At 39.5% G+C, this 26,532-nt stretch overlaps 1 protein-coding gene across 2 annotated transcripts in view; it reads left to right on the plus strand.

Annotated features, from left to right (window-relative positions):
• The window catches only part of PRKX (protein kinase cAMP-dependent X-linked catalytic subunit), a 76,463-nt gene extending 52,672 nt beyond the window's left edge, over positions 1 to 23,791 (plus strand). The window contains exons 4-9 of one of the 2 annotated variants that reach the window (XM_077343310.1): positions 4,413 to 4,532; positions 12,964 to 13,059; positions 15,813 to 15,870; positions 16,930 to 17,007; positions 17,378 to 17,529; positions 18,852 to 23,791. In XM_077343310.1, the coding sequence (XP_077199425.1) occupies positions 4,413 to 4,532; positions 12,964 to 13,059; positions 15,813 to 15,870; positions 16,930 to 17,007; positions 17,378 to 17,503 (478 nt within the window). In that variant the 3' untranslated portion in view covers positions 17,504 to 17,529; positions 18,852 to 23,791. The remainder of the gene's footprint in view (positions 1 to 4,412; positions 4,533 to 12,963; positions 13,060 to 15,812; positions 15,871 to 16,929; positions 17,008 to 17,377; positions 17,530 to 18,851) is intronic. The other variant, XM_077343311.1, reaches the window with a different exon arrangement.
• The last annotated feature ends 2,741 nt before the right edge of the window (positions 23,792 to 26,532 follow it).

The raw sequence follows: 26,532 nt of genomic DNA on the forward strand, positions 1-26,532 counted from the left end.
ATCTCTCCACTTCTGGGATTTCTCAAAGCCTGAAGAATGTTTCAGGGGTTTCTCAACAGTAAAAAAGTTGAGTAAGGCTGGTGTAGAACCCTGAGTATGGTACATAATACATTTCTTAATGAAAAGGTTGCTATCATCCAGCAGAGCATATATACAGCAGTCTTGAACACCCAGAGATGAAACCTTTTCCAGACAATGAGAACAAACTGGTGCCAACGCAGTGCTTTCTGTGATCTCTCTTTCTGCCACCTTAAAGCTGGGCTGGGGATCATCCCCATTCCCAATGCTTGAACAGCCTATTTCCTTCTCTCTTGAATGTGTTGTTATATTTTCATGGCTTCAACTCCCTTCTTCTTAGCTCTGCTTATTAGTTAGAATTGTAGATTGCATGAATTCCATTGTACAGAAGCCAGATGCTCTCATCATTGTATCTCATTTTAATAAATGGATATTGTTTTGAACACACCCACCTTTGCTATGAGAGCCAGTTTGGTGTAGTGGTTAGGAGTACAGACTTCTAATCTGGCACGCCGGGTTCAATTCTGTACACCCCCACATGCAGCCAGCTGGGTGAACTTGGGCTCGCCACGGCACTGATAAAAGCTGTTCTGACCGAGCAGGAATATCAGGGCTCTCTCAACCTCACCCACGTCACAAGGTGTCTGTTGTGGGGAGAGAAAAGGGAAGGTGACTGTAAGCCCCTTTGAGACTCCTTCGGGTAGAGAAAAGTGGCACATAAGAACCAACTCTTTCTCTTCCTCTTCTTCATGATATACCCAGGAGCAGGAACCTGAAGAAAACATCACATGGTATCAGAAATTACCCTGATATTTTTCAAGGGTCTGCAACACTGTACAAGATTCTTACCCTTTGCATTCTTGCTTCATTGCATAGGAGGAAAGGCCCTTGAGGTGTATAATAATACTCTAGGGTGTTGGCAAACCCTGACAATAGAACTGCAGCAGAGATCTTACTGTGAACAAGGAAAAATCCTGTCCTTGAGATATTCCAGTTCTGGCAATTACAAAATAATGAGGTTGCTGAAAATAGATTATGTTGTTACTGAGCTAAGAAAAAAAGGCTAGCCTTGTAAATTTGGCCCATCTCTGTACTTTATGCTAAGGGGCAAATCTGTGTTTAGCATAACTGATTGAAAACTTAAGGGATACATTTAGAAAAACCTGTCCTCACCCTTGAGCAGGCTGTGGATATTTGCAGAACCTAAGTTCTTAACAGTGCTCGGGCTAGAACTATGGCTGCAGAAGCAACACTTTATGCAGTTCAGTAAATACTAAATTATCCCAGCTCCCTGCATAGGGAAGACAAACTTCCAACAAAATGTCCAATGCAAACAGCTGTCCCAGCAAGCACAAACAAGATTTGCAATAAATGTGAAACTGCACACAAACCTCAGGCAATGTCCAGTCTTTAGATCAATTTGATATTTATGGAGTCTCTGTCCAATCAACAGATTTCCTAGAACAATGATCATTTTCACAACCGCACAAACACCACCACCGTCACTGAAATTTAGACATCGTAGATTGGTGGTCTCTGTCAATCATCTGTTATCTCTCTTTTAACAGAAAGAAACTGAATGTGGGTTTGATAATCACAGGTAACGTTTTGTTCTAGGCAAAATTGACTGACATGGCAATAAAAATAAGATCAAAGCAAGGTGACAAACTTGTTCTGCCATCACTTAACAACTACAATAGCTAAATGTGATCATCAGCACATATTTTTGAAAGTACATTTGCCTTTCTTCAAAGCCATACCATTGTAGTCATGTGAACAACTCCCAATAGCAGTTTCATTAAATTCCCCCATGTATTCAATAACAGTGCTGCAGGGTAATCACCTTCTGATTAATTTGGCTTCAGTTCTGTATTCGTGATTTACTGAAGCAGAGAAATTTGTAGTGGTAGAGTGCATCATTCTGTAGGATGATAGATTCTTCCTTTTATTTACTATGATTGGCTAGCATGCATGTGGGTTCTGAATTCTTGGGTGTCTGTGGCTAGAGACAGTTGAGTTGGATACTGAACCAAAATTTGCCCCTTAGCATAACCAAGATCTCCAGCATAGGCTTTTTGATGGTCAAAGGGGAAATCACCTATCGGCTATAGGAAAAGCTGGTTGGATCTAATTTATCATTTTAAGGATGTAAACTATTCTGCTCTGACTGCTTGTTTAAGTCTATGGAATGTTCTTTTTGCTTCACATTATATTTAATATCCAAGAAAGTTTTTTTTAAGCATTTTGTATTTTATGATAAATAATAATAATATTCAGTTCATATGACCAGATTACCATGTATTGTCTCCGTGTAGCTGATGTAATCAGTAGACCAGTGCTGGATGGAATAGATTTAAACTCAGTATGATAACACTGTTTTGTTTCATAAAAAATAGATACAATGCACAGAAGCATGAATATGCTAGAAATCTTCTCATATGTTGATGATGGTGGCGTGGTATCAGGTTAAGTAGTGCAAGAGCTTACAAAGGAGACATTATGGTTTAAAAAGTAGATTTAATATTATCCAAAACTGCTGCTAGATGGTGCTAGAGTGCACTATTTTTGGTTGTATGAGGAGGAAAAAAAATTCTCCCATGAATTAAAAGTGATGAATCAGATTTCATAAACTGAAAGTTTACTGTAATATTCACCTAAAAATGCTAGCCTTTCCTCCTTTTTAACATGTTTTCTGCATTAAGCAGGGAGGGGATTCATTTCAAAACTTATTACCTTTTCAGCTGAAATATGGCACAGTATATGGGACACCACTGTTTTATCAGCTATCGTCTGGTAAGGATGACTGCATAAAACAACTATACTTTCTTCCTTTTTTTAGAAAAAGGAAGAAACTAGGTTCAGATTAGTTGTTTGCTTTTTCCTCTGATGGTAATTGTAGATGCCAAACCATAAGACTTCGCATCAGTGTATTTGTATGCAACATATGTTATCTCCATCATGGATGTTAATGTGTTCGGATACAGGTTTTAGGAACTACATACAATTTTGCATTTTTTGTTAATATTTCAGTTGCAGTAATGTTAAATACTGAGTATGATGTACATTCCAGAGTTGTTTGAGATGCAGATAATATTATTTTTAGCTATTTCAGGAAAGTATAATTCTTCACAGGACTTTTGTTCTCACCTTTTGAAAAAGTACAGGAGTTTTACATAGTACAGGAGTTTCCATCGCATGAACACATGAAGCTCATTTATACAAATCAGATCATTGGTCCATCAGAGTCAGTATTGTCTACTCAGATGGCCATCAGTTATCCAAGCTGAGGCCTTTCACAACATCTACAACCTCATCCTTTTAATGCCGGGGATTGAACCTGGGACCTTCCGCCTGCCATATAGATGTGCTACCACTAAGCTACAGACCTCCACCTAACCATTTGATGATATTGCACTCCAACTGGTATTGTTTTTTCTTCATGACAGTGTGATTGTTTTCTGCAGTGGAGTAGGTTGTAATCAGAGTTTTTTATTTAGCAGGTGCTAAGTGAAAGTATTTATATTTTTTGGTATTTTTATTCCTTAGACTTCTATTCTGCCCTACCTCAGCCAACTCAGGGTAGATTATAACATACTTTCTTAAAATTACATAAAATACTAAAATACAATCCAAAACATGATTTAAATTAAACTTCTGGAATAAATTATTCTCTAATATTGCCCATCAAAAATCCGGTCCTGGGACTGGGAAGGGCATGATGTGAGAACCATTTGGTGGATGCAGGTGCAGGTGGAGAGGTCTATTAGATCAGATGTCAGCTTATCTTAGACTTCAGCCCTAGGCCTGGTGAAACAGCTCTGGCAAGTCCGTGGAACTGCAATAAGTCCCACAGGGCTCTGGTTTCATTTGGCAGGACGTTCCGCCAGGCCAGAGCCAGGGATAAAAAAGCCTTGACTCTGGTTGAGGCCAGTTTGATCTCTTTGGGGCTGGGGATCCTAAATGTGGTTCACTAGATCAGGGGTAGTCAACCCGTGGTCCTCCAGATGTTCATGGACTACAATTCCCACGAGCCCCTGCCAGCAAACGCTGGCAGGGGCTTGTGGGAATTGTAGTCCATGAACATCTGGAGGACCACAGGTTGACTACCCCTGCACTAGACCATAATCCCCTTTGAGGTCCCAAAGATACAAGGGTCCCAAACCTTTAAGAGCTAGTTACATATTTCTCTCATATCAAAGGAAAATTGAGAATGCCATCTTCCTTAATAAGACATCGAAGCAATTCCTGTGTAGTCATGATTTTCATAAATGTTGATGCCCCACATCATTTCTTGTGGTTTCCCTTTTCTTAAACAGCCAAGGTTGTACTGAAATTCAACTTAAAAATGCAAACAAAAGTATTAATTGCAGGTTTCTTCGGTTTTCTTTCCTTAGGACATGGACACTGTGTGGGACCCCAGAATATCTTGCCCCAGAAGTCATACAGAGTAAAGGTCATGGAAGAGCAGTAGATTGGTGGGCTCTGGGCATACTAATATTTGAAATGTTGTCTGGGTAAGTTCTAGAGAAAGAATAGGGAACATAAGTACAAATACTGTCTTTTTTCATTGCTTGGGGAAAATCGGGGGGGAACCGTTTTGCAGCTAATTATCTCAAGATTCCATGTGTATTGGAGGAAAATAAAGGTTAATATAAGTGCATGAAACCAAGCTGAATGCCTGCTCTTTAAAAATTAGAAGAATTGATTAAAAACTAATTCCCTTATATGAAAACGATGGACTTTAAACATTCAGCAGCATAGGTGCTGTTGAATTATGTATGAGTGGCTCTCACATGACTGGATGCTGCCCCTAAAAGGCCATCAATATGGAGATGGGTATATAGACTGACTGTTTTCTACAAAATGTGTTCTCTCTCCCCCAATACTGATTCCATAGGAAAGACTGCGGTCTTTGACCCTGTCACTAAATCAATTATACATTCACAGATAAATGCCTATCATGTCTGTGGACCAGCGTTCATTAGAATCCAGAAATGATTTCATGTTCAGCAAGGCACCCTTTATTGTGTGTATTAGCTGATGTTATTTGGACTGTGTTTTTGTCTTGGGTTCACTCTGCACATGTCAGATAAGTACTTTCAGTGCACTTTAGAAGTAGATGTTCTTATTTTGCACAGGAAAATCCAGCTGGAAAAGCATATTGGAAGTACCTTATCCAACGTGTATAGAATGAACCTGTCAAAGACAGTTTTAAATTTTGTCTTGTCTTTTTTTGTTTTGTTTTTGAAAAAGTATTTTAACCATAACCCAGACATGGGAAGGATATTTGTTTTTTTGAGGGGGAGAGATAGGCCCCGTGGTGCTACTGAAGATTGACGTTGGGGAAGAGTTCCACGGGTCCAGTTTAAATGCTCGGCAGTGGAACCCCACACCAGGCTATAGCTTTGTATATGAAGATATCATCTCAGAAGTCCCCATAATACCCTTAAATCCTGAATTTAAAATTCCGACTGTGTCACTGATCCAGATAGATTTTATGGCGTGTTTAAATAAAGCCAAATGAAATTTAATGTGCAGCCATGGCTGAAACAAGACTGCCTGTTGATGCCATGGTGGACCAGCCACAAAGGAATGTGGTGTCAGGACTGCCAGCAGGCACGTGCACCAGCATAGCAAACGGGGCGGCCCTTTGGGGATGGAGGAACGAGCGCCTGTTTAAGGTGCCAAGTGCGTTCAGCTCCTTCTCTACACCCGCAGCCATTAATGGAACACCTTCCCTCCAACCCTTTCCCCTTTGTTATGTGTTAAAATGTTTGTGAATGTTGTATGTGAATGTTAAAATTTTTGTCACAACTGCAGTTTAGGGGGACACAAGAGGGAGCTCATTTGGCAGGGATCCCAGTTTGCATACTTAGGTGTGGGGGTCTCCTTAAAAGATTGGTTTGTAATGAGTGTGGTCAACCTGGCCAGGAGTTTGTAGCCAGGTGACCGGGACTGCCAAATGAGATGGACACCCATTGATATCCACTCAGGTCGCTGTCCTTGGAGGGGATTCCAGAAGACAAGGGGCCTGCCCTCCCGGCTGGGAAAGGTGTGATTCCAGGATACCTATGGACCTGGGTATACTGCAGCCAGATGGCTGCAAGGTCAGGCTTCGTATCTCATGCCAGGACAACCCTTTGGTGGGTTGAGAAAGCTGTGGCCATGTTAATGCCAATATATGATGGATCGTGTCTTATTTTTGCCGGAATGCCCTCCTGCCAATCAAGTGTATTTATTTAACAGTATTAGTCAGTATGGATCACATTATTTGCTGCACACATGCATACAAATTATTGATTCTTGTGGTATACATTTGTATACCATGTATGGACATTCATTAATCATTGATAATTGTATTATTTATCAAAGCAAACACTCTTTTGAAGACAGAATAAATAGCTTTAGTCAAATTTCTAACGAAGATTTCTAGCCATTCCTAGTCATGCAACTGGAAGACCTTTTCTTCAGTGGGCTTAGAAGGGTGTAACTCTACTTTGAATGGGAGTGGTAGAATTATAGTGTTGGAAGAGGTTTTTAGGCTATCTTGTCCAGTGCCTGCTCAGTGCAGAATTCAAACACTAGCATCCCTGGCAGATGAATGTCTAGCCTTGGTTCCAGTGTCTAGCCATCTCCAGTGAAAGATGGTTGGTTCCATTTTGTTTGTTTAGTATAAGTTGTACCCATATTTGTATTATACTTGTTAGATTTTATTTCCAGTAGTAGATAGACACAAAGTTGTTGAGCTCCATTCCAGCACCTTTCAGGAAGAATATTGGGAGATTTTCCCAATGGAGTGTATTTGTGTAATGAGTTAAACTACCTTCCTGTCACATTACATTCATATTCAAAGTGTGGTACATGCTGGATAGTTTAATCAACATTTATCGTTGAACACTTTGAAATTAAAACCATATTTTGCATACTAAATGTGAGATTTTTAATGCTTTTTTCTGTGCCTGTGATGTAATTCTCTCTGTCCTATAAACCTAATTTTGGAAAATATTTTGACTCCAGTAGATGGCAGCATTCTCAGAATAATGTAGTCAGTTTAACTTGCTTCATTGCTAGAAGACTTGAAATAAACAAATTGTACAAATTGTTTTAGTGTGTGCAAAATACAAACCTGCCGAATTATTAACTGAGAATTGAAATTAAATGTCTTCTCTAATATTTTCTTGATAGTTATATGAACAAGAATGGTTGCTGATGTATACTTCTCATATAATATGCATAATTTAGTAAATTTTATTCTTCCTGTGCTTGTAAAATACACTTATCTGATACTGAGATCAAATTGATCCTAGTTATAAAGAAGAGATATAATTGATATTGACTACACATTTACTATAACCCCCCCCCCAATAAAAAACAACACAAAGTTCTATCTGGCCTTAACTAAATAATAGTGGCCACTGAGAGAGATGCGTTCAGTCTGGCTTTAATTGAATCTTATACTGCAGTCATCATTCTAAAGTTGAGTACTTGACTATAGTCTTAGTTTAAATATTTCTTGTACTTTTTATGGTACCTTATTTTAGACAAAAACTGATTTTTTACTTATGACCTTATGCTTCCTGTCCAAGTGGTTCCCCTAAAAACATTACTATGAAACTGCTACAGAAATCAGCCGGAGAGAGCCAGAAGCATTTCCCAGGATGGAGTATTTTGTATTGATTTTTTTTTAAAGACTTGGCTTTCTGAAAAATATCACCCTATAGACTTTTTAAAATTGATTCAAGCTCATTATTAATTTAATTTTCAAAGAACCAGGAAAAACTTGTTACACCATAGCAGGAGTTCCCATTAAACCTTGTCAGTTCAAGCTATTCATCGTCCATTTTAGACAAAGTGCAGGCCTTTAAAAAGCAAGTCCATAAGCAAAGCTTTGCTTTCTTGATACCAGTTATGTATAATGATGATGATGATGATGACGACGATGACGATTACAGGACGGATATATTAAGTGTTTAAATCTAGGATTTTTCAAATTTTTATTGTCGTTCTAGCTTACAGCAACAAATTTGAGTATGCAACAGAAAAGAGGCGGGAAATAAATCTAATAATAATAATAATAATAATAATAATAATAATAATAATAATAATAATAATAATAATTTTATTGACAATTTATGCTTTTATTCCTGTGAGTGGTTGTGTAGGCAGGACCTTAGTGTGATGCTTTGTCCAGGGGCCTGTAATGCTGTTAAGACAGTCCTGGTGCCATCATAGAGATTGGCTCACCATCACCAAGCCCCATTTCTCAGACTAGGCATCAATGTCATACTCTCACAAATTCCCAGTTGTAGACACCATGGCTGTACTACTACTACTACTACTATTATTATTATTATTATTATTATTAGATTTATTTCCCGCCTCTCCCGATAGGCTCGAGGCGGGTCACAACAACTAATCCCATTAAAATTCCCATTAAAACATCAATCTACTAACATGGCGGCTAAAAATCCCATCCCTCCCCCAATTATTAAGAGGTGAAGAGGAAAGGATAAGGGAGTAGCGTACACTCCAACTCCTAGGGGGGAGCGATGTCCCTGATTTGCTGACCCCAGCCTCAACCATAGACCTGGTGGAAGAGCTCCATTTTACAGGCCCTGCGGAAAGCTAACAAATCCCGCAGGGCCCGCAGATCACCTGGGAGCTCATTCCACCAGGTAGGGGCCAGGACTGAAAAATCCCTGGCCCTGGTCAAGGCTAGGCGCGCTTCCTTCGGGCCGGGGACGACCAACAGGTTCTCACCTGCAGAGCGTAAGGCCCTGTGGGGGGCATAGAGCGGTAGGCGGTCCCTCAGGTATGTGGGTCCCAACCCGCGTATGGCCTTGAAGGTTAAAACCAAAACCTTGAACCGGATCCGGGCAGCAATTGGCAGCCAATGCAGCTGCCTCAGCACCGGCTGGATGTGGGCCCTCCAAGATGTTCCAGTGAGGACCCTGGCAGCTGCATTTTGTACCAGCTGTAGTTTCCGGATCAGGGACAAGGGTAGGCCTGCATAGAGCGAGTTACAGAAATCTATTCTGGAGGTGACTGTTGCATGGATCACTGTGGCCAAGTGGTCAGGGGACAAGTAGGGCGCTAGTAGCCGGGCCTGGTGAAGGTAGAAAAATGCCTGGCCCGCTACTCTCTTGACCTGAGCCTCCATAGTCAGGGAGGCATCAATGGTCACACCCAAATTCCTAGCTTGGGGCACGATGGTAAGTTGCACCCCTGCTAGGGTGGGTAAATGCGCTACCTGTTCCCGCCCCCTTCCCCCCAGCCACAGGACCTCCGTCTTGGAGGGGTTGAGTTTCAGGCGACTCTGCTCGAACCATTCTGTCACCGCTTCCAAACATATATTTATCAGTACCTCCAACAAATTGTTTAAACGTTAAAACATTATTTTTCTTCCCTTCACTTTATTTGCACTTCCTCCAACCATCCATTACACAAATAGAATTCTTGGAACACAAACTCAAGTCACTAGACAGATTTTAGCATGTAAACACTATACCTCAGTATTTATTCTTTATATTCAAATTCTTTACCACATGCTGGTTCACAACACTGTAACGCAAAGCCTAGCCTCATTTCTGTTGAGGTCTACTTTCTACAATTTTCACATCTCACATAAACAGGTTGTCCACTCACATATCACAAACTATCAATGCATACATAGATTAGGCATGGCCCCCCTATGCTCATGAGGCCCCGGGCCACTGCCCAGCATTCCCATGTGTTAAGACAGCCCTGAGTGGCACCCTCAATAGGACCCTATCTCTGTGCCTCAGAAAAGTTAGTGGTTGACATATGTAACTGTTTAAAATTACCATGTAGCAGTTGTTTGATGACTGACATGTTTTCTGTTAATGCATACATAGAGGCATAGAGGACCAAAAAATAAATATTGCATTTATTTTTTGTTTCTAGTCCCTTGGCAATTTTCATTGTGCTGTTCTCTGTAGTTTGCTTCCTGAAACAGTGAACTCTGCCTTCATGAAAGGGCTGGACCTGTTGTTCTTACAGGCTGCTAAGGCTGTGAAAGGCAATCAGGGAACAGTTTGCCTTAGTAAACACTCAGCATAAAAAGTGCCTACCACAAGCTGTAGGCCATCTGTTAGAGAAATATGTCTAATATTTAGAACACTAGCTATGAATGACAGCTGAATGTTAGACTACAAATAGGAGACTGCTTTTAAAATGGCTATTTTATCATACAGGATGTCACATTTCAACTCCTGCAGCAATAGAATACCCTATGGCAGGGGTAGTCAAACTGCGGCCCTCCAGATGTCCATGGACTACAATTCCCATGAGTCCCTGCCAGCATTCACCCTATGGCATGAGGCTGTTACTTTAATGATACCATGTAAGGAACAGCTAATCCCTCTCTTTCCTATGGTCAGATTCAAACGGGTAGCCGTGTTGGTCTGAAGTAGCACAATAAAATCAGAGTCCAGTAGCACCTTTAAGACCAACAAAGATTTATTCAAGGCGTGAGCACACCCTTGGTCAGTAAGAGTTCATAGAATTTGCTTTCTTAAAGAACAGTAGTGGTAACACCTGTGGGCCTTTACTCTGTCTTATCTCTTTACAAGGTCAGGAGAAGTGAGGCGTTGGATTCGGGTGGGAGATTTTGTATTAACAGAAATGTCAAATGCTAATTAAAGGAATACTCTGGTTGGTTGTAGTTGTAGAATGATGGTGCCTTTAACCCCCATAACTTTAAATTGCTAAGTAGCAACCCTTCACCTGTCAGAATGCCAAGACAATGGACATTGGAAGATAGTAATTAAGGAATATTTTTCTAGGTCTAAGAGTTATGCATTATAATACTAAATAGAACTTTAATAATAATAACACTAATTATTTCGAACCTTCTCTAAAGCCTTCTTTAAAAGCTAAGGGGGGGGTAACAACATATGTAAAAACAATAATAAAGAACAATTGATATTTTAAAACATTCTACTTCCAAGTTGGTTAAAAAGCTCTCTCTAATTTCCCAGTGTGGATGGTACCAGCGCCAAGTATGGTGAGGCTTAAAGTATTAGTCCGTAGGAGTTTGTTTCTAACGCATAGAGTCTGACAACAGTATATTGACTGAATTTTTATTTTTTTTAATTTTGTTTTTAATAAATATTTGTTGTATATGTTTACAACTTGTGTGTGTCTCACAGCTGCTTATTGCTGTGAGATGAATCAATCTCAGAGAGGCATATTAGTGTAAACTTGAGGGAGCTTTCATGCCTAGGGTTCAGGATTGAGAGGTCTCCCTGTGAGATAAGACTGTCCTGGCCCTGGGCCAGTCCTTACATGTAAGTATGAGTATTTTAAAATAGGAGCATGAACAAATTTAACAAATATTTTAGGTACGTGTGAAAACTTGCTTTAGGAAATTGACATTTCACACAACAGTTGATATTTATGTATATGTGATCTTTGGAAACTTTATCCATCTTTGAAGTTAGTTTGTAGAAGCCTTAGAAGTAAATACTCTTCTGGAGCCAGTGTGAATCCCAGGTCTGAATGCCCCCCCCCCCCGCCATAGAAGCTTGCTGGGTTACAGTACATTGAGCAGCAGCTGAACAACAACAACAATGAAACAAAACCCTATGTAGTATTCTAACTGCAATACTAAAGGATTGTGGAATTGGATTGTGTCATCAGTATGCAATACTGTGAAAGGCTGTCCTGATAGTTCCTGATTTGAATATTTCACTCCCAGTAACATACAAAATATCTTGAATTGGGTTGGAAGACCTTCATTCCTCAGGAGGCATGTTGACTCATTAACCTTTAAAGAGATATTGTTTGAATGGGTGGTCAACTGTCCATTGAAAATACTGACCCTCGAAATTTTAAAGGCCACTTCATGAGTTCAATGCACTGTGGACCAGCTGCCTCCTCCTGGAGGCAGCAGGAGTGGCAAATAAGGGAGAGAGAAAGCACATCCTCCCTTAAAACGTTAAAATCTATTGCAGTAGGCCTAGCTTTTCAGTCCAGAAAGCATGTCTACTACTTAGTGATTCCAGTGGAATCATATTGGACATTAAAGGGGTGTATGACCTAGAAGCCACTCCACGAAAACCAGTGGGCCATAATGGAATTTCAAACCCAGGTCTAAATCCCTGCTCTAACGTGGAAGTTCACCAGATAACCGTAGTCTAGTTATTGTCTCTCAGCCTAGCCTACATCACTAGGTTGTTATGAGGTTAAAGCAGAGGTAAGGAAAATGATAAGTCACTTTGGGACTCCACTGGGGAGAAAAATATAATATAATAGCAACTGTATATGTAAATACATATAATACATGTAACTGATTATGGAAGACATATAAATATAAACATATAAATGATAGGTTGGCTGAGGCATGGGAAGGAGAGAAGGAAGCAGGGGAAAGGGAGAGGCTAAGGGGGCTTTCAGGGAAGAGAAACAACAAATAGTGGGGAGGGGAAAATAAGATGCCCCCTATAAGTCCTTACAGATTGTCCAACTCTATTCTCAAGCATGAAGTTGAAAATATATGTTTAAAAGAAAGGTTAGTTGTGTGACCACCTAGCAGTTGTTCTTCCACAATGCCTTTCCCTTCACCTTTGCTTTGCAGCTGCAGAATAAATGCAGAGCCCATAACTGAAAGGAAATACATTGAAGTTAGCAAGGGAGTTGATTTGGCAAGCAGCTAAGTAGAGTACGCCAGAAAAGCAGAATAGATAGAAATTTTTGTATAAATTGTCTCTTTTTTGTGAAGTTCTAAAGACCTTCACAAACTGGTTTAGTAACTTTACATGTCTATTTAGTAACTTTACATGTCACTAACTTTGCCTTTAATAGAAGATGTATAGCTCCATCAAAAAGTCTATTTGAAGAGTAAGTAAATACTTTGTAGCGTTACATGCATTAGACTCTTTTTAGACTAACAGCATATTTTGTTTTGTGTTCCCCCCTGAACAGATTTCCTCCATTCTTCGATGATAACCCATTTGGGATATATCAGAAGATACTTGCTGGCAAAATAGATTTCCCAAGACATTTGGATTTATATGTAAAGTAAGTGCACTAACGTGAATAAAGATCCCAGAGAGAGTACATAAAGAAACTCTGTCTGAGCTTTAACTCACTTTGATCAAGGAGCTTCTTCAAACTTGATTAACAAGAGTTGCTCAGCTCCTTTATTCCCATGTTTCAAGAGGTTTCTTGAATTTGTGAGTTTGTTCAAAACTTGCAAAGACAGAATTTCAGTAGACTAGTTGAAAGCACATCAAAAACAGCTTCTCATCAAGAAATCTTTCAACAATATTGAAAGTAAAAATGGAATTAAAAGCCTGTTTAAACTGGGTTCTTAATCATTTGCTTTTTTAAACTAGCATTGATGAGGATAACTTAGAATTGCGTGTCAGTGAAAAATGATATATCTGTATCTAATTTTATAAAATAAATAGTAGAAACTATTTTAACTATAATATTGCTTTCTTTGGCTTCTTTCAGACATTGCAGTAAACTGGTTTATTTAAAACATATTTACACAAACCCTGGATAGTCTAACACAGGCTTTCTCAACTAGGGTTTCATGAAATTAAGTGGAAGTTAATTAATTTTTAATATATTTTTAAAATGTGTTAAACATTTATTAGGTGATAAGACCATATATGGTCATATTGACCTGCTCTCCCCTTCCCAAAATAGCCAATGATAGGCCTGGAGGGGGTGGGACAAGGAGGGACCCTAGGTAAGCATGTATACAGCTTTGCTTCCCAATCATATTCTGCACATTCACACAACTTCCGGGGTTCCTTGAAGCCTGAAGAATGCTTCAGGGGTTTTTCAATGGTAGAAAAGTTGAGAATTGCTGGTCTAACACATGGAAACCACATTATCTGTTCCTCTTTGTCCTTCATTAACAATGATGATGTCTCCTATTAGCTGTCTATAAATTTTGTATATTAATATAAATGAATAGTTCTACTGACTTCCTTTACTTCTCTGATATATGTATATATCTATATGTATATATCCATATGTATATACATGTATGTGTAGATAGATAGATAGATAGATAGATAGATAGATAGATAGATAGATAGATAGATAGATAGATAGATAGATAGATAGATAGATAGATAGATATATTTCTATATCTATCTAGATATAAATATTTTGAGATGAGGAATGGAGAAAAAGTAATGGGAAGCAGAGTCCTGAGAAAGTTGTATGGAGCTGCTGCTGAAAGCTTTTCTGTTGTTCTGTATCTCCCTACCTGTATGCCGAAGACTGAGGGCTGAATTCAGCCACCTTTGCCACTCATTTCCCCTCCTTAACCCAACTTACACCGTGCATCTCTTTTGTCTTCACAGGCCCACTAATCTCCAGCATAGCCTTTTTTATGATAAAGGGGATTTTGTCCTTCCTTTTCTACCAGCGGAAACACTGGTTGGATTCATTTCTTAGAGCAGGCTTTTTCAACCAGGGTTTCATGAAACCCTGGGGTTTCTTACCAGCCCTGGAAGGGCTGGTATATTAATTTAAGTATATTAACTTTTAATATACCGTATTTGCCGGCGTATAAGACGGCTTTTTTCCTCTAAAAAACATGCCTCCAAATGGGGGGGCCGTCTTATACGCCGGGTGCACTTCAGTCTGGGCGAGTGGCGGCGGCGAGCAACGGCGGCGGTAGCTCCCCCCCCCCCCACTGGGCGAGCGGCGGTGAGCGGCGGCGGCTGTAGCTCCCTCCCCACTGGGCGAGCGGCGGCGGCAGCTCCCCCCCACTAGGCGAGCGGCGGCGGCGGTAGCTCCCCCCCCCACTGGGCGAGCCGCGGTGAGCGGCGGCGGCGGTAGCTCCCTCCCCACTGGGCGAGTGGCAGCGGCAAGCAGCGGCGGCGGTAGCTCCCCCCCCCCACTGGGCAAGCGGCGGCGGCAGCGAGCGGCGGCGGCGGTAGCTCCCCCCCACACTGGGCGAGCGGCGAGCGGCGAGCGGCGGCGGGCGGCGGCTCCCCCCCCACTGAGCTCACGGCTTTGAGAAGAAATGTTGGGGGGTCGTCTTATACGCCCAGTCGCCTTATACGCCGACAAATACGGTATATATATATTTAAAATTGTTAAACATTTATCAGGTGATATGGCCATATATGTTCATGTAAACCTGCCCCTGTTCTCCCAAAATGGCCAATGAGGGGCCTGGTGGTGTTGGGGAGAGGAGGGGATGGGACTCAAGTAGGTATGTACACAGCTATGCTTTCTAACCATATTCTGCACAATCATGCCACAATCATGATGGTGCTACTGAATAAACTGATATCTGTGCTGAAGTGTCATGATCAACAACAATTTACCATAACTAGAGTTTACAAGTCCCAAACAAACCATGGTTTAGAATCCTGGTTTTAGCATCAGCCTACAATCTATATTTTGTGTATCATACATTCAGATACTTAACTAGAATTTAATCAAATCATGTTTTGTGAACTGTAGTATAATTTACTGTGACATCTGAGTGTAGTCAGCGGGCCAATTAATTAACTTAGATTGTTGACAAACCAGCTTGCATAGATTTGTGAAGTATTCAGTTCATGTTAAGTCATGTGGTTGAAATCCAAGCATTAATCACAGAGCTGAAAATTGAACTTTGTTCATGGTTCTCCTACTTCACTCCTCAGATATCGTTGTCTTTAACGTTCCAGTAAACTTGAGCTTTGGAGTTAAAATTTATATGCTGTGTTCTGGAGTTAAAAACCTATATACTCTCCAGGAAACTACATTAAAATGTATTATGTTTGAATACAACAAATATTTTCCCATTTGTGCAGGGACCTTATTAAAAAGCTGCTTGTGGTTGACAGAACAAGACGGCTTGGGAACATGAAGGTAAGTTTTAAATATTAAAGACAGATCTTAATTTGTTGATTCAAACCATTACAGAGATGTATGGCTTCCTTCAGTCTGGCAAATCATTTTAAAATCTAATATATTAAGGTTCATGTATTTGCTATTATATATCATTCTAACTATGAAAAAGTGTTATTTGTAATCTGAACTTATTTTAAATGACCTTCATGTCTGATAAAGCTTTAGGTTACCTTTAGTATGTAGGAGGAAACGAGTGTGGTGTATTCAAATTATAGTGGCATGGCCTCCTTGACTGATATTTTGATATTTCTAGAAATCCTTTTATTTCTCCACAAGAAATAAAATTCTGTTTAGAATTAATTCTTGTTTTTCCCAAGGAAGCAGTGTTGCCACTTGATCTTGATATCTGAGTTCACAGCACCATTGACACTGACTTCCAGAGCTAAAGCAGCTATAAAAGTTAACATCGACTACTATAATGCTGGCATACCTTTGAACCCAACTCCAAATGGCTTGCAAATTGCCTGCTCCCACAACCCTTCTGTTTTTCTAAAAAGGGAAGGGGTAGTAATCAGCCATAGATGCTTATTCTTTAAAAAGAGTACAAGCTTATTTTTCCCACCAATTATTGTTTCTGGCTTCTCAAGCATGACTCCTACTGGAGGTAGTGTCAAGTAATTTTATCAGTCTTCCCAATTGGTGCCTGTGCTCATCAAGTCTTTTCAAATGTTGATTGGTTTGAGATTGAGCATAGGGTTGCTTGTCTAGCAACAACCGTTTATTCTAATTCTTATACGGTTATGTTACTTCTTTAAAAAAACACTGCGTTTTGACCAATGCAATTTGAAATGAATCAAATCCCTACTTAAAACAAAGACACCATAAGGAAATCAGGTATTCAAGGGACTATTAAAAAAATGATAAATTTGAATACGAACTGAAAAGGCTATTGTTCACCGATGAAAAAAACAGATTGAATCACCAGGGCTTATAGGAAGATAGTAATTTTCCTTTAGTAATCAAAATTGTAACTTCTTGATATGTAAATACATCCATATACATATTTTTTCTTGAAAGAATGGTGCAGATGATGTGAAGAGGCACCGATGGTTCCGATCTATAGACTGGGATGCTGTACCACAAAGAAAATTAAAGGTGAATTGCGTTTATTTTTTCCCGTTTGATCTCTTTGCAGTGACTTAATAATTCTAAACGTATCATTTAATGAGTACTTTTTATGCTGTACAAAAAGGCTTGTGAAGATGGTCTTTAAATAACAGGCAAATCCAGTGTAGTTGCTTCCATGCAAACCAGGAACTTCTGCCATGAATTGATGCAAAATTAATTCTGTTAACTGAGTGACTAGACAGATTCAGAAGTCATCGATACATCAGGACATCTGAAGCCAAACCAAAGCAGCCTGAGCTGATGTTACATCCTGTTCTATAGAAAAATCTCTAGGGTTAGCCTCATAATGGAGTTTAAAGTGTATTTTACTCAGGGTATTTTTTTTTTTCTTACTCAGCCTCCTATAGTGCCGAAAGTATCAAATGATGGTGATACATCTAATTTTGAAGCTTATCCTGAAGATGACTGGAACAAAACACCCCCTGTATCTGCTAGAGACTTAGAAATTTTCAAAAACTTTTAAGCGTGGGGACACAAAGCTTATTTAAGGTATTGTATATTTGTTTTTTAAAGATATTATTCAAACATATATAGTAAGCTTGGTGATACATTTTCTTTGTTGTTGCACAAAGGATGAGCATAATGAACTGATAATGAATTGGATCAAAAGATGTTTAGAAGTGCTTTACTTGAGGCCGATACTTTCCAGTCAAAAGAATTCCTGTTAGAGTTTTAGTTCACAAAAATAGAACCAAATCCTGCAATATTATTTTGTTTACATAAAATCTCATGAAGGTTTGAATAGTTTCTTGGCGAATCACAATTATGAGAATGGCAATAGAAGATGTCCATTACAATAATTTCATGCACTTTTGTGCAAGTTATTGAAAAAGGACCTGTGAAAACAGTCCTAGCAATTATTTATTTTGTTAACAAAGTTCTTTGGCTACAGTTAAAGAGTTGGCTAAAGTTTGCAGTTCCTGGACATTCAATTTGAACTTCAGCAGCTTATTGATGTTCATCTGCACTGCAAAATGAATACCATTGCCTGAACAAAGATAACTTTTTTCCTCACTACTCTTCCCCCCCCCCCTCCCGTGACTGAGATACCCAGCACATACTGGTTGCTGTAGTTTCTAGGGCAGCTGAAATCCTAGGAACTACAGGGAGGGAACAGAAGGGAGAAATACTATTCTTCCCCAGACATCTAATGGCTGGCAGGATGGCCTCATTGCTTATAGCAGCAGCAGCTTGGACTAGCCAGTGTGTTGGATTGTGAACACTTTTCAAGTCAGGGGCTTCTAAATCACATTAGTCTGCTTAAAATCAATAATGTGCCATTATTGCAGGTAAGCCTAAAAAGGCTTAACCTATTACAACACACAACTCAGTAAATAGTTGCTGTGATATTTTAGACAATCATGTTTTTCTTTTGACCTTTGAAGGTGTATTTTCTTACATATTTTGACTGCTGTGGGGAAAAAGAATATAAAGTTAGTGGCAGCACATTTCCATATACTGCCTACTAACTACTGTAAAAATTAAAGATACAACAACAATGCAACAAATTATATCGGTTGGCATTTCTAGCAAAGCCTGCATTTTTGCATTTTTCTCTAATTTTGTTGATTGCATGTATTCCTCTTCCTACTAAACTTTTTTAGTTGTAGTCCACTTTTAGTCTGGAAGTTTGTGCTGACCCTGTAGAGTTTTCAAGGTATAAGGTGAACAGAGATGGTTTCTTATTGCCTGCCTCTCTATATGGATCCTGGACTTCCTTGTTGTTTTCCCATCCAAGTTAGGGCAACATAAATAGTAAGTGGACCCAAAAGTCTATAATAATTAATCTGGTATCTTTGTTTGCTTGGTAGGAACTGGAAGATCATCATAGCTGGGAACTCACAAAGAAGAACTGAAAATATTAATGAAGAATTTCTTTGAAATGAGTGAATGTTACTATAATATGCACAGCCTTTAAAAATAATTTTAAGAATTGGAGGAATTAATTCTCATATTTAGTTGGTCAGATTTGGCATTAGTTAAGTAAACTAAAATACTGACACATCTACCCTGAGGTAGCCGCATTGGAAATTGATATAGTTTTGTAAATTAAAGTTTATTTTTAGTTTATTTCTTGATATGCCCAAATCTTTTTGCATAGTTGTCTCATAGACTAACTTTATAAGTTTTACTGAAGTTGTCATTTGAAGCACAAATTATTATATATGTATATAAAGAAATCAAACAGCTAAAGTACAGCTGTGCAGAAATGTAAATTTTTGTACTTTACAGAGTCTATGGTTTTTATTCTTAAATGTTTTTCAAGATGCTGTCTAGAAGTTAAAAAAACTTCAAAGGTTAAATAAGTTTTTCAGCATCTTATATATGTTTTATAATACTTTGTAAAAAATATACAAGCAAGTTTTAGAAAAAAAACAGTAAAATTTCCAGTGCTTCACAGTTGCAGCCATAATACTTGAAAGCTGAAAGATAAAAGGGCCTTGTTTTGTTTTTCCCCCTTTAGATTACATTGCAATGTTTTCTTCAAAATTCAGTTACAGTGATGTGTCTGTACATCATTATTTTTGGTAACTACAGACTATGTATATTGTGTTGTTTTTTCCTCCTAAATATATGAAATCGTAGCTATACATCTGATGCAGCAACTTTTGCTGATAATGTGGCAATCTCTGCTGATTTTAGCAGCACAGTCCTAAGCAGGGTTAAATCATTCTAAGTCCATTGAATTAAAGGTATAACTCTACATAGGTTGGCATATAAAATTAACTTTAGATTTTTTTACATTTGCAGGAGACTAAAAGGCAAAACAGGACAGCAAAGTTAAAGCTTTAATACTGTCTGACATCATCTCAGACTTAGTACAGTTTAGTTTTCTGAGCCATCCACTAATGTGCACACATGTAACTCCAAAAGAGGATCTTCTGTACATCAGCTTATCTCCAGTCCAATAAATTTACATCATGTTATTTTGGAATAAACCAGAAAATATAAAATGTGAAGAGTGGTAATATGCATTTACTGTATCATGAGGTTACCTTGACATTAAATAAACAAAAAAATGGGTTGTTCAAACTTAGAACTAATTTTAGGTACTTTCAATGCCTACATTTGCTAAGTTTAATTTTGAACTGGCATGTGTTGAAGAATAAAATTCCGGCAGATCTAAATTCAGAGTATTTATTTTTATCTTTGAAGCTCTCTCAAATAAAAGGATAGAATATCTGAAACCCTGGTAGATGCCCATTCATTGTACATATTCATTTTTTTTAATTACTATTAAGAGTATCATGCATATTTGATAAAGGTAAAGAATTGTCCAGGCTTCCAGCCTAGTCAAGTATCTTTATAGACCAGAGATATGATCTGTTGAGCCTGAGTGATGGTGGTGAAAATGCTGTCAGGTTGCAGGTGGCCTACAACAGCCCTGGGGTTTTCAAGGCAAGAGACATTCAGAAGTCGTTTGCCTATGCATAGCCACCCTGAAGCTTATCCAATATTTTAGCTTTCATTCTTGGTGTCAAGGACATCTATCACCACATTGGGTAGAGGCCGCATAAGTCACAGGTGGTCTTGAAGTTACCAATAGGCAGAATTCTTAACTTTCAGTGCTCCCATATTGCCTACCCAGCATCCCCATAAGGTCTATTCCTGCTCCTCCTCCTGTATTGTTACTATGCTATTTATGCTATTTGCAGTCAGCACACAAAGTACTTAACTGGGAACAAGCAGCAGTGTTACTATTCCTGCTGATTATGAACACACAGCATAATTGTGACTTACACAGGGTTTCTTTCAGTGTGATCCTGCCAAAGTTGGTATTCCTGGTTTCAGAATCTTGGCATTTGACTTGCAGCGAATGGAGGTTCTTTCTAATAGAACACATTGTACTTCCTGTTCATGTCTGTTCTCCAGCTCAGCGGTCCCTAACCTTCTAGTAGTCGGGGACCGCCTCCGAGGGTTGGAGAGAGCCGGTGGCCCGGCCGCCGCCGCCGCTTGCAAACGCGCACGCGCAGTTGTCACGCATGCGCGTTTTCGCCACTAGGTGGCGCTAACGCGCATGTGCAGAGCTGCCGCACGTGCGCATTTTCGCCAGCAGGGGGCGCAAACACGCATGCACGGCAGCTCCGCACATGCGCGTTTGCGTCCCTGGCGTGCCGGCGGCCGTGCCTGCTTCTTCCCCCCCCTCGCTGCAGGGGGGAGGAAGGCGCAGCCGCTGGCGGCCCGGTACCATGGCCTTTGCAGCCCGGTACCGGGCCGCGGACCGGGGGTTGAGGACCCCTGCTCCAGCTGATAAGCTTTTGGAAATGCCATAAGCAAGAGAATGGATAAATTAGTACCAAACTCTTCCATAAATTTTATACATTAAAAATAATGCTATTATAGATAACATTTTAGAACATGGGATATTAAGGACAAAGGTAATTCCATTTCAAAGTACATGGAGTCTCAAGAATCCCAGTGTTGCTATAGCTGACTCTAACAGATGAGTTAATAGGGTAGTTATTCTTCATTGCCTTCATTGTTCATCTTAACCTTAGTATCACTATTGGGAATCATTGATACCTCAGCAGCAGCTGCTAGAAGATAGAAACTGACCTTGTACACTTAATACTTAGTATACCATATAATTAATTCAAGCACTCACTTGGTTGCCAAGCCACTGTACTGCTTCCACAATGCATGCATGCATTACATGGTACCATGCATTACATTTTTAAAATAACCTTCAGCTGCATTAGTGAAGGTACATTTTAATAAATGTAATTTCTCTTAATATAATACAATGTAAAAGTGAGGCTGACACATCAATTCATGGGCTATTCCCAACGCTAAACATTACTAAGTATACAGAAGTCTGAAGCTTCTCCTACAGTTAATTTTGGATTGTGGCTCTGATGCTGGACAGAAGGTCAATCAATAAAGTAGGATACCATGCAGTGCTACAGTCACTACATTAATCATATCACTCAGTCGATTTGAACAAGCACCAGTTAGCATAAGTCACAGGATGGCTTGTAAGTGTCAGGATAAAATAATTAATAGCTGTCAGATCCACTATTTTTATGAGCAATAGGTGCCCTGATACACTTACATCTCAAACTGATAAAATTGCATAAGAAAAAGAGCCTTATTAAAGCTTTATGCCATTTCCAGAACAGTTCACAAAATCATTTTAAATGCTGGTTCTTCCTGTGATTAATTTTTACTGATTATATTTAGAATATTATGTTTTGCTGGCATGAAATTCTCAATTCAAAGCTTTGGGAAAATGCTTCTTTCATTAATCTTTTGAACTTTGAATATTAGTTTCCCCTACTGCAGGTATTTGGTATCGGAGATAAATTTGTACTGTGTGAGATTTCTTTTTTAAAAACATTTAAGGTACTTTTTACCCAGCCAAGAAGGGGACTTTCAAAGCTACTTGAGCCAAGCTCACAGATGTCTGGACAAGCATCATGTGGTGGATTGGTACAGGCATTCCTTCCCTACCATATGAATACCTGAATCGTGCTGCTTTATCTCAGAATAATAGGGAGGGGAGTGTCACTCAAAAGTGACAGACAAAATTGATAGCCCAATTATATATGACATAGAACTGTTAATCAGTTGCTACCAAACAATTAACAAATTGCACATGGACATACCCACATCTTATCACAAAACCAATTTGTTGTACCACTACTGTGATCATGAAATCAGTTTACAGTTTCAGCAGATCAGACTATTTTGACCTAATAAAATGTGCTTGTAAACTGTCCCAAGTGCTTCCATACATAATGATCATGAACACATAAAAATATTTAAGAGTGAACAACTTAGTCCTTTATATACATATTCTTTCTTATTATACAACTGAACCTTATTACTAGTTGACTATTTCTATAACACTTGGCTTCTTTAGGGAATTTCCAACAACTTTTTTTTTGTAATGCCATTCTTCTGTTTTCCACCCCTTTTTGGCTTCTGAATTGCTGTTTAAAATGTCCATAGTGCTTCCTACAATGCTGTTTTTTCCCCCTGTCCTTTTTTTGCAGCACAATCTTCCACAATTTTTTTCTAAGTTGAGCACCATAGCACTTCAGTGCTATAGCATCACCATTGAGATGCCTTGACTCCATTAATTTACCCCTTAAAGAACTTCTAACACAACATTTTTATATAACTGTGTCAAACTTTTGTACTTGATCAATACACAAAACCAAGCTAAGCCATTGCTAGCTCTTTCTGAAGGCCCTGCTATAACTTGGATCATTAACATAGTTGTAACTATGATGCACTGTAAATAGAGAACATGCCATAGATTGTCCTCTTAATGTCCTTGACTAAAAAAAGGTTCTGCATTTTAACCAAAGTGATCTGCTATAGAAGAGACATCTTAATGATGTCTAAATGAATGAGCAAGTCTTGGAAAGAAAATAAGTAGTGGTAAACAATCAAGCAATCTTCTTGCCATGCAGGAAAGTTGAGCTTCCTATACTGAATAATTTTTCAGCTTTCAAGAACTGTAGCATGATTCCTTTGTACTGTACTGTGTACAGATTTCCTATGTTTTGCACTTTTCTATGGCAAACGTGACAGCTTCATAAATATCCTGCTGTACAGTAAGTAAGGGATAGTTGCATCTGTGTACAAAACCAAATTTGTGACATTGACATCTGTGCATCAGTCTTGGAAGTCTGAGAAGTTGCTTGCTAGTTCTCATGTGTATAAGTACTGTACAAATATATGTCAGTCCTAATTGCACAATGAAAATCACTGTGATCTGTAAATAAAACTTAGTCTAAAAATGCATCTGTTGTTTAACTTATTAAATATCTGTGGCTTCAGGAATCATTCTTGTAATAATTGTGTGGATTGTACTTTTTTTCCCCATGAAGAAAAGATTGCGGTATTACCTTGCAGTGGAAAATAATTTTTAAATCTCAGGCCTTCATTAAGCTAGAGCTCTTGAGTGTGCTTTGTATTTCAGTTAGGAATTATATTGGAAATTTGTCTGGAAATTCTTTTTCCTGGAAATTTGTCACCAGGGTGGCTCCTTTACTGCTGAGAAACTCCTGCTACTGCTACCCCTTTGATTTCCCTAGAAGACATGATGAGGGGGGCCTAGTAACTGATCATAACTGGTGAGCTATGACGATTGTACATCAAAATTGGTCCCGCAACATGTAGTTTGAAGTCATGATTTTTAAAGGTCTTACCAAAATGATTGAGAACCAAGAAGTTGCAAATGCAACTCCTATCAATTGTGTTTCTGATTTTCCAAACCTGACATGATGAGTGGTGATAATCCTCAACTATCTTCAAGAATAATCTGAATATAAAATGGCATTACAATAAAAGATGATACTCATCAGAATTAAAAAAAAAACATTCTTAGAGTTGTATTAAGAAACATCAAGCTGTGCAATTACCTGCTCATTAAAAATCTATACTATTCTAAGAGCGTATACTATTTTTGGCTTTTTGTTTGAAAAGACTAGTTTTCAAGCTTATGCATATGTTTAGTGCTTGTACATCACTTCTGTTAATGATAAACTTTTTTCTTATTGAGTGTGAGGGAAGAAGGCCACAGGAGCTGTGTGTCAGCCTTGTGCTGCCTCCACTCTGGCCAAGTTTAAAATTGGGGGGGGGGCTGTCTCCCCTTTCCCAGGACAGCAAAAGGACGCTGTTGAGGTTAGACCAGGGGAAGACTTATCCGGCTTGTTCCAGGAAGGGGTAGAGATGACTCCCATTGAAGAATGAGGATTTGGGACTGGAGACAAAGAGGACCAGGAAATAGAAAGCAACGCCAGACAGAGCTTCTCCCTTGTTGTGGCAGAGCCAGCAAGCAGGTTCCAAGAGAAAGGACTGGGGGCTTTGACTGAAGTAACAGTACTCCTTAGCTGCATTATAAAGAGCTGCTCCTGGCAGCTGATGATGAGGGTAGGCAAAAAAGGGAATGTCATGTGATATGTACTATTGAGCACAAGGATGACATTAGTGATAAGAAGGCATGACAAGTACCCTAGTCAGTTGTCTAAGGTTGTATGTGTACAGTGATAAATATTGTACTATTGCAACAATAATTATAATTTGATTTGCCTTTGTGGACAAGACAATACAAGATGTGAATCATTGTTATAGTGCAACAACACAATAGCTAATGATGTGTGGATAACAACCTCAGTGTATATGGTCACCTTTTCAATTTGAACTCAAATCCATGTTGAGCATAAGAATAGGAAGTTAACTTTCTCTCACTCCTTAGATGCTGGATTAGCTTCCATATCCAGTGGGCCATATGGCAATAATATGGGACAACTTACGCAATGCCAAAAAGTACAGAACCAAAGTACAGTATCTTACCCCAATTACAGAGAGGTCAAGTGGCAAGATTATTATGTATGGACTGAGAAATGCCAATTGGACCTCAGGTGTGTCTCTTCACTGAGCAAAGTGGGGGGGGGGGAGAACATGGGAACAATTACAGATCAGATAAGAGGAGAGTTCTAGAAAGGGAGGGAGGGAGGCATTCTGGGATAATCCTATCCTAGTTAGTGAAGTGAGGTTTTGCCAGGCAATTTAAATAGTACAAATTGGATCTGCAGGACAAATAGTCTTAAAACAGGAAATTAAATGTAGGCTTACCTATGTATGGGCGTGGTTCATGTGTAGTAAATGGAGGTGCTTAGAATGACAGGATCTAGTGGATAGGCACACTGATTAATTACTGAGTGTCCTTGGTTGACAGTCTGAATGGACTGGGAAAGGTGAGGTTTCTAGGTCACCGTCCTCCTCCAATTAATGTGATTTATTTAGCCACAGTCCTGCTTTCCTTGCTGGCTGGCTGCTGTTTATTATGTACTAGCAAGAAAGCCCATTGCAAACAGGAATGCAATGGGCGCTAGGACCCAGGGGACACCAGGAGGTGCAGATCTCTCTGTCTTTTTCTCTCCCTCGCTGCTTCGAGGCAGAGCAGATAATTAGGGCTGGTTTGTAGGAGGGAAGGAGGGCTGGTGTGCAGTTTGGGGCAGCTCTCTCTGTCTGTGTCTCTCTCCCTCTGTAACAGCAGGGGTGGCTCCCTCTGTTTCTCTGACAGCAGCTTGGGACAGCTCTCAGCAGGAGCAATAGGAGAGAATGGGGGCTCATATTCTAGTGGCAAGGCTCTGTGTCTCTCTCTCTGCCTCTGGTGCGTCTGAGAGGAATGTGGCGAGCATCCAGGGAGGGAGGGTAGGAGCTGTAGGGGCAGGGCCAATCAGGGTGCAGCCAGCTGGCTGTACCCTGATCGGCCCTATTCCAACTTGGACAGCCAGACACGTTCCACCCCCCAGGCTGTTTCATAAATATATAGAGGAACCATGGATGGATAAAGATGTGCCAAAGATAAAGGCCTGATTTACAAATGCATGAGAATGAGAGTGTAGAATGAACTGTGCCATTGGAAGTGGCAGATTCTAGCTGAGAATGCTCCTTTCACATGAAATGCAAATGAAAAGCAAGCGCAACAGGAAGAAAACTTCATACCCCCTTCTTTGTTGGCTGTGCTGCGTC

This window comes from Paroedura picta, chromosome 6 (assembly GCF_049243985.1).
Source record: "Paroedura picta isolate Pp20150507F chromosome 6, Ppicta_v3.0, whole genome shotgun sequence".
NCBI classification, from domain to species: Eukaryota; Metazoa; Chordata; class Lepidosauria; order Squamata; family Gekkonidae; genus Paroedura; species Paroedura picta.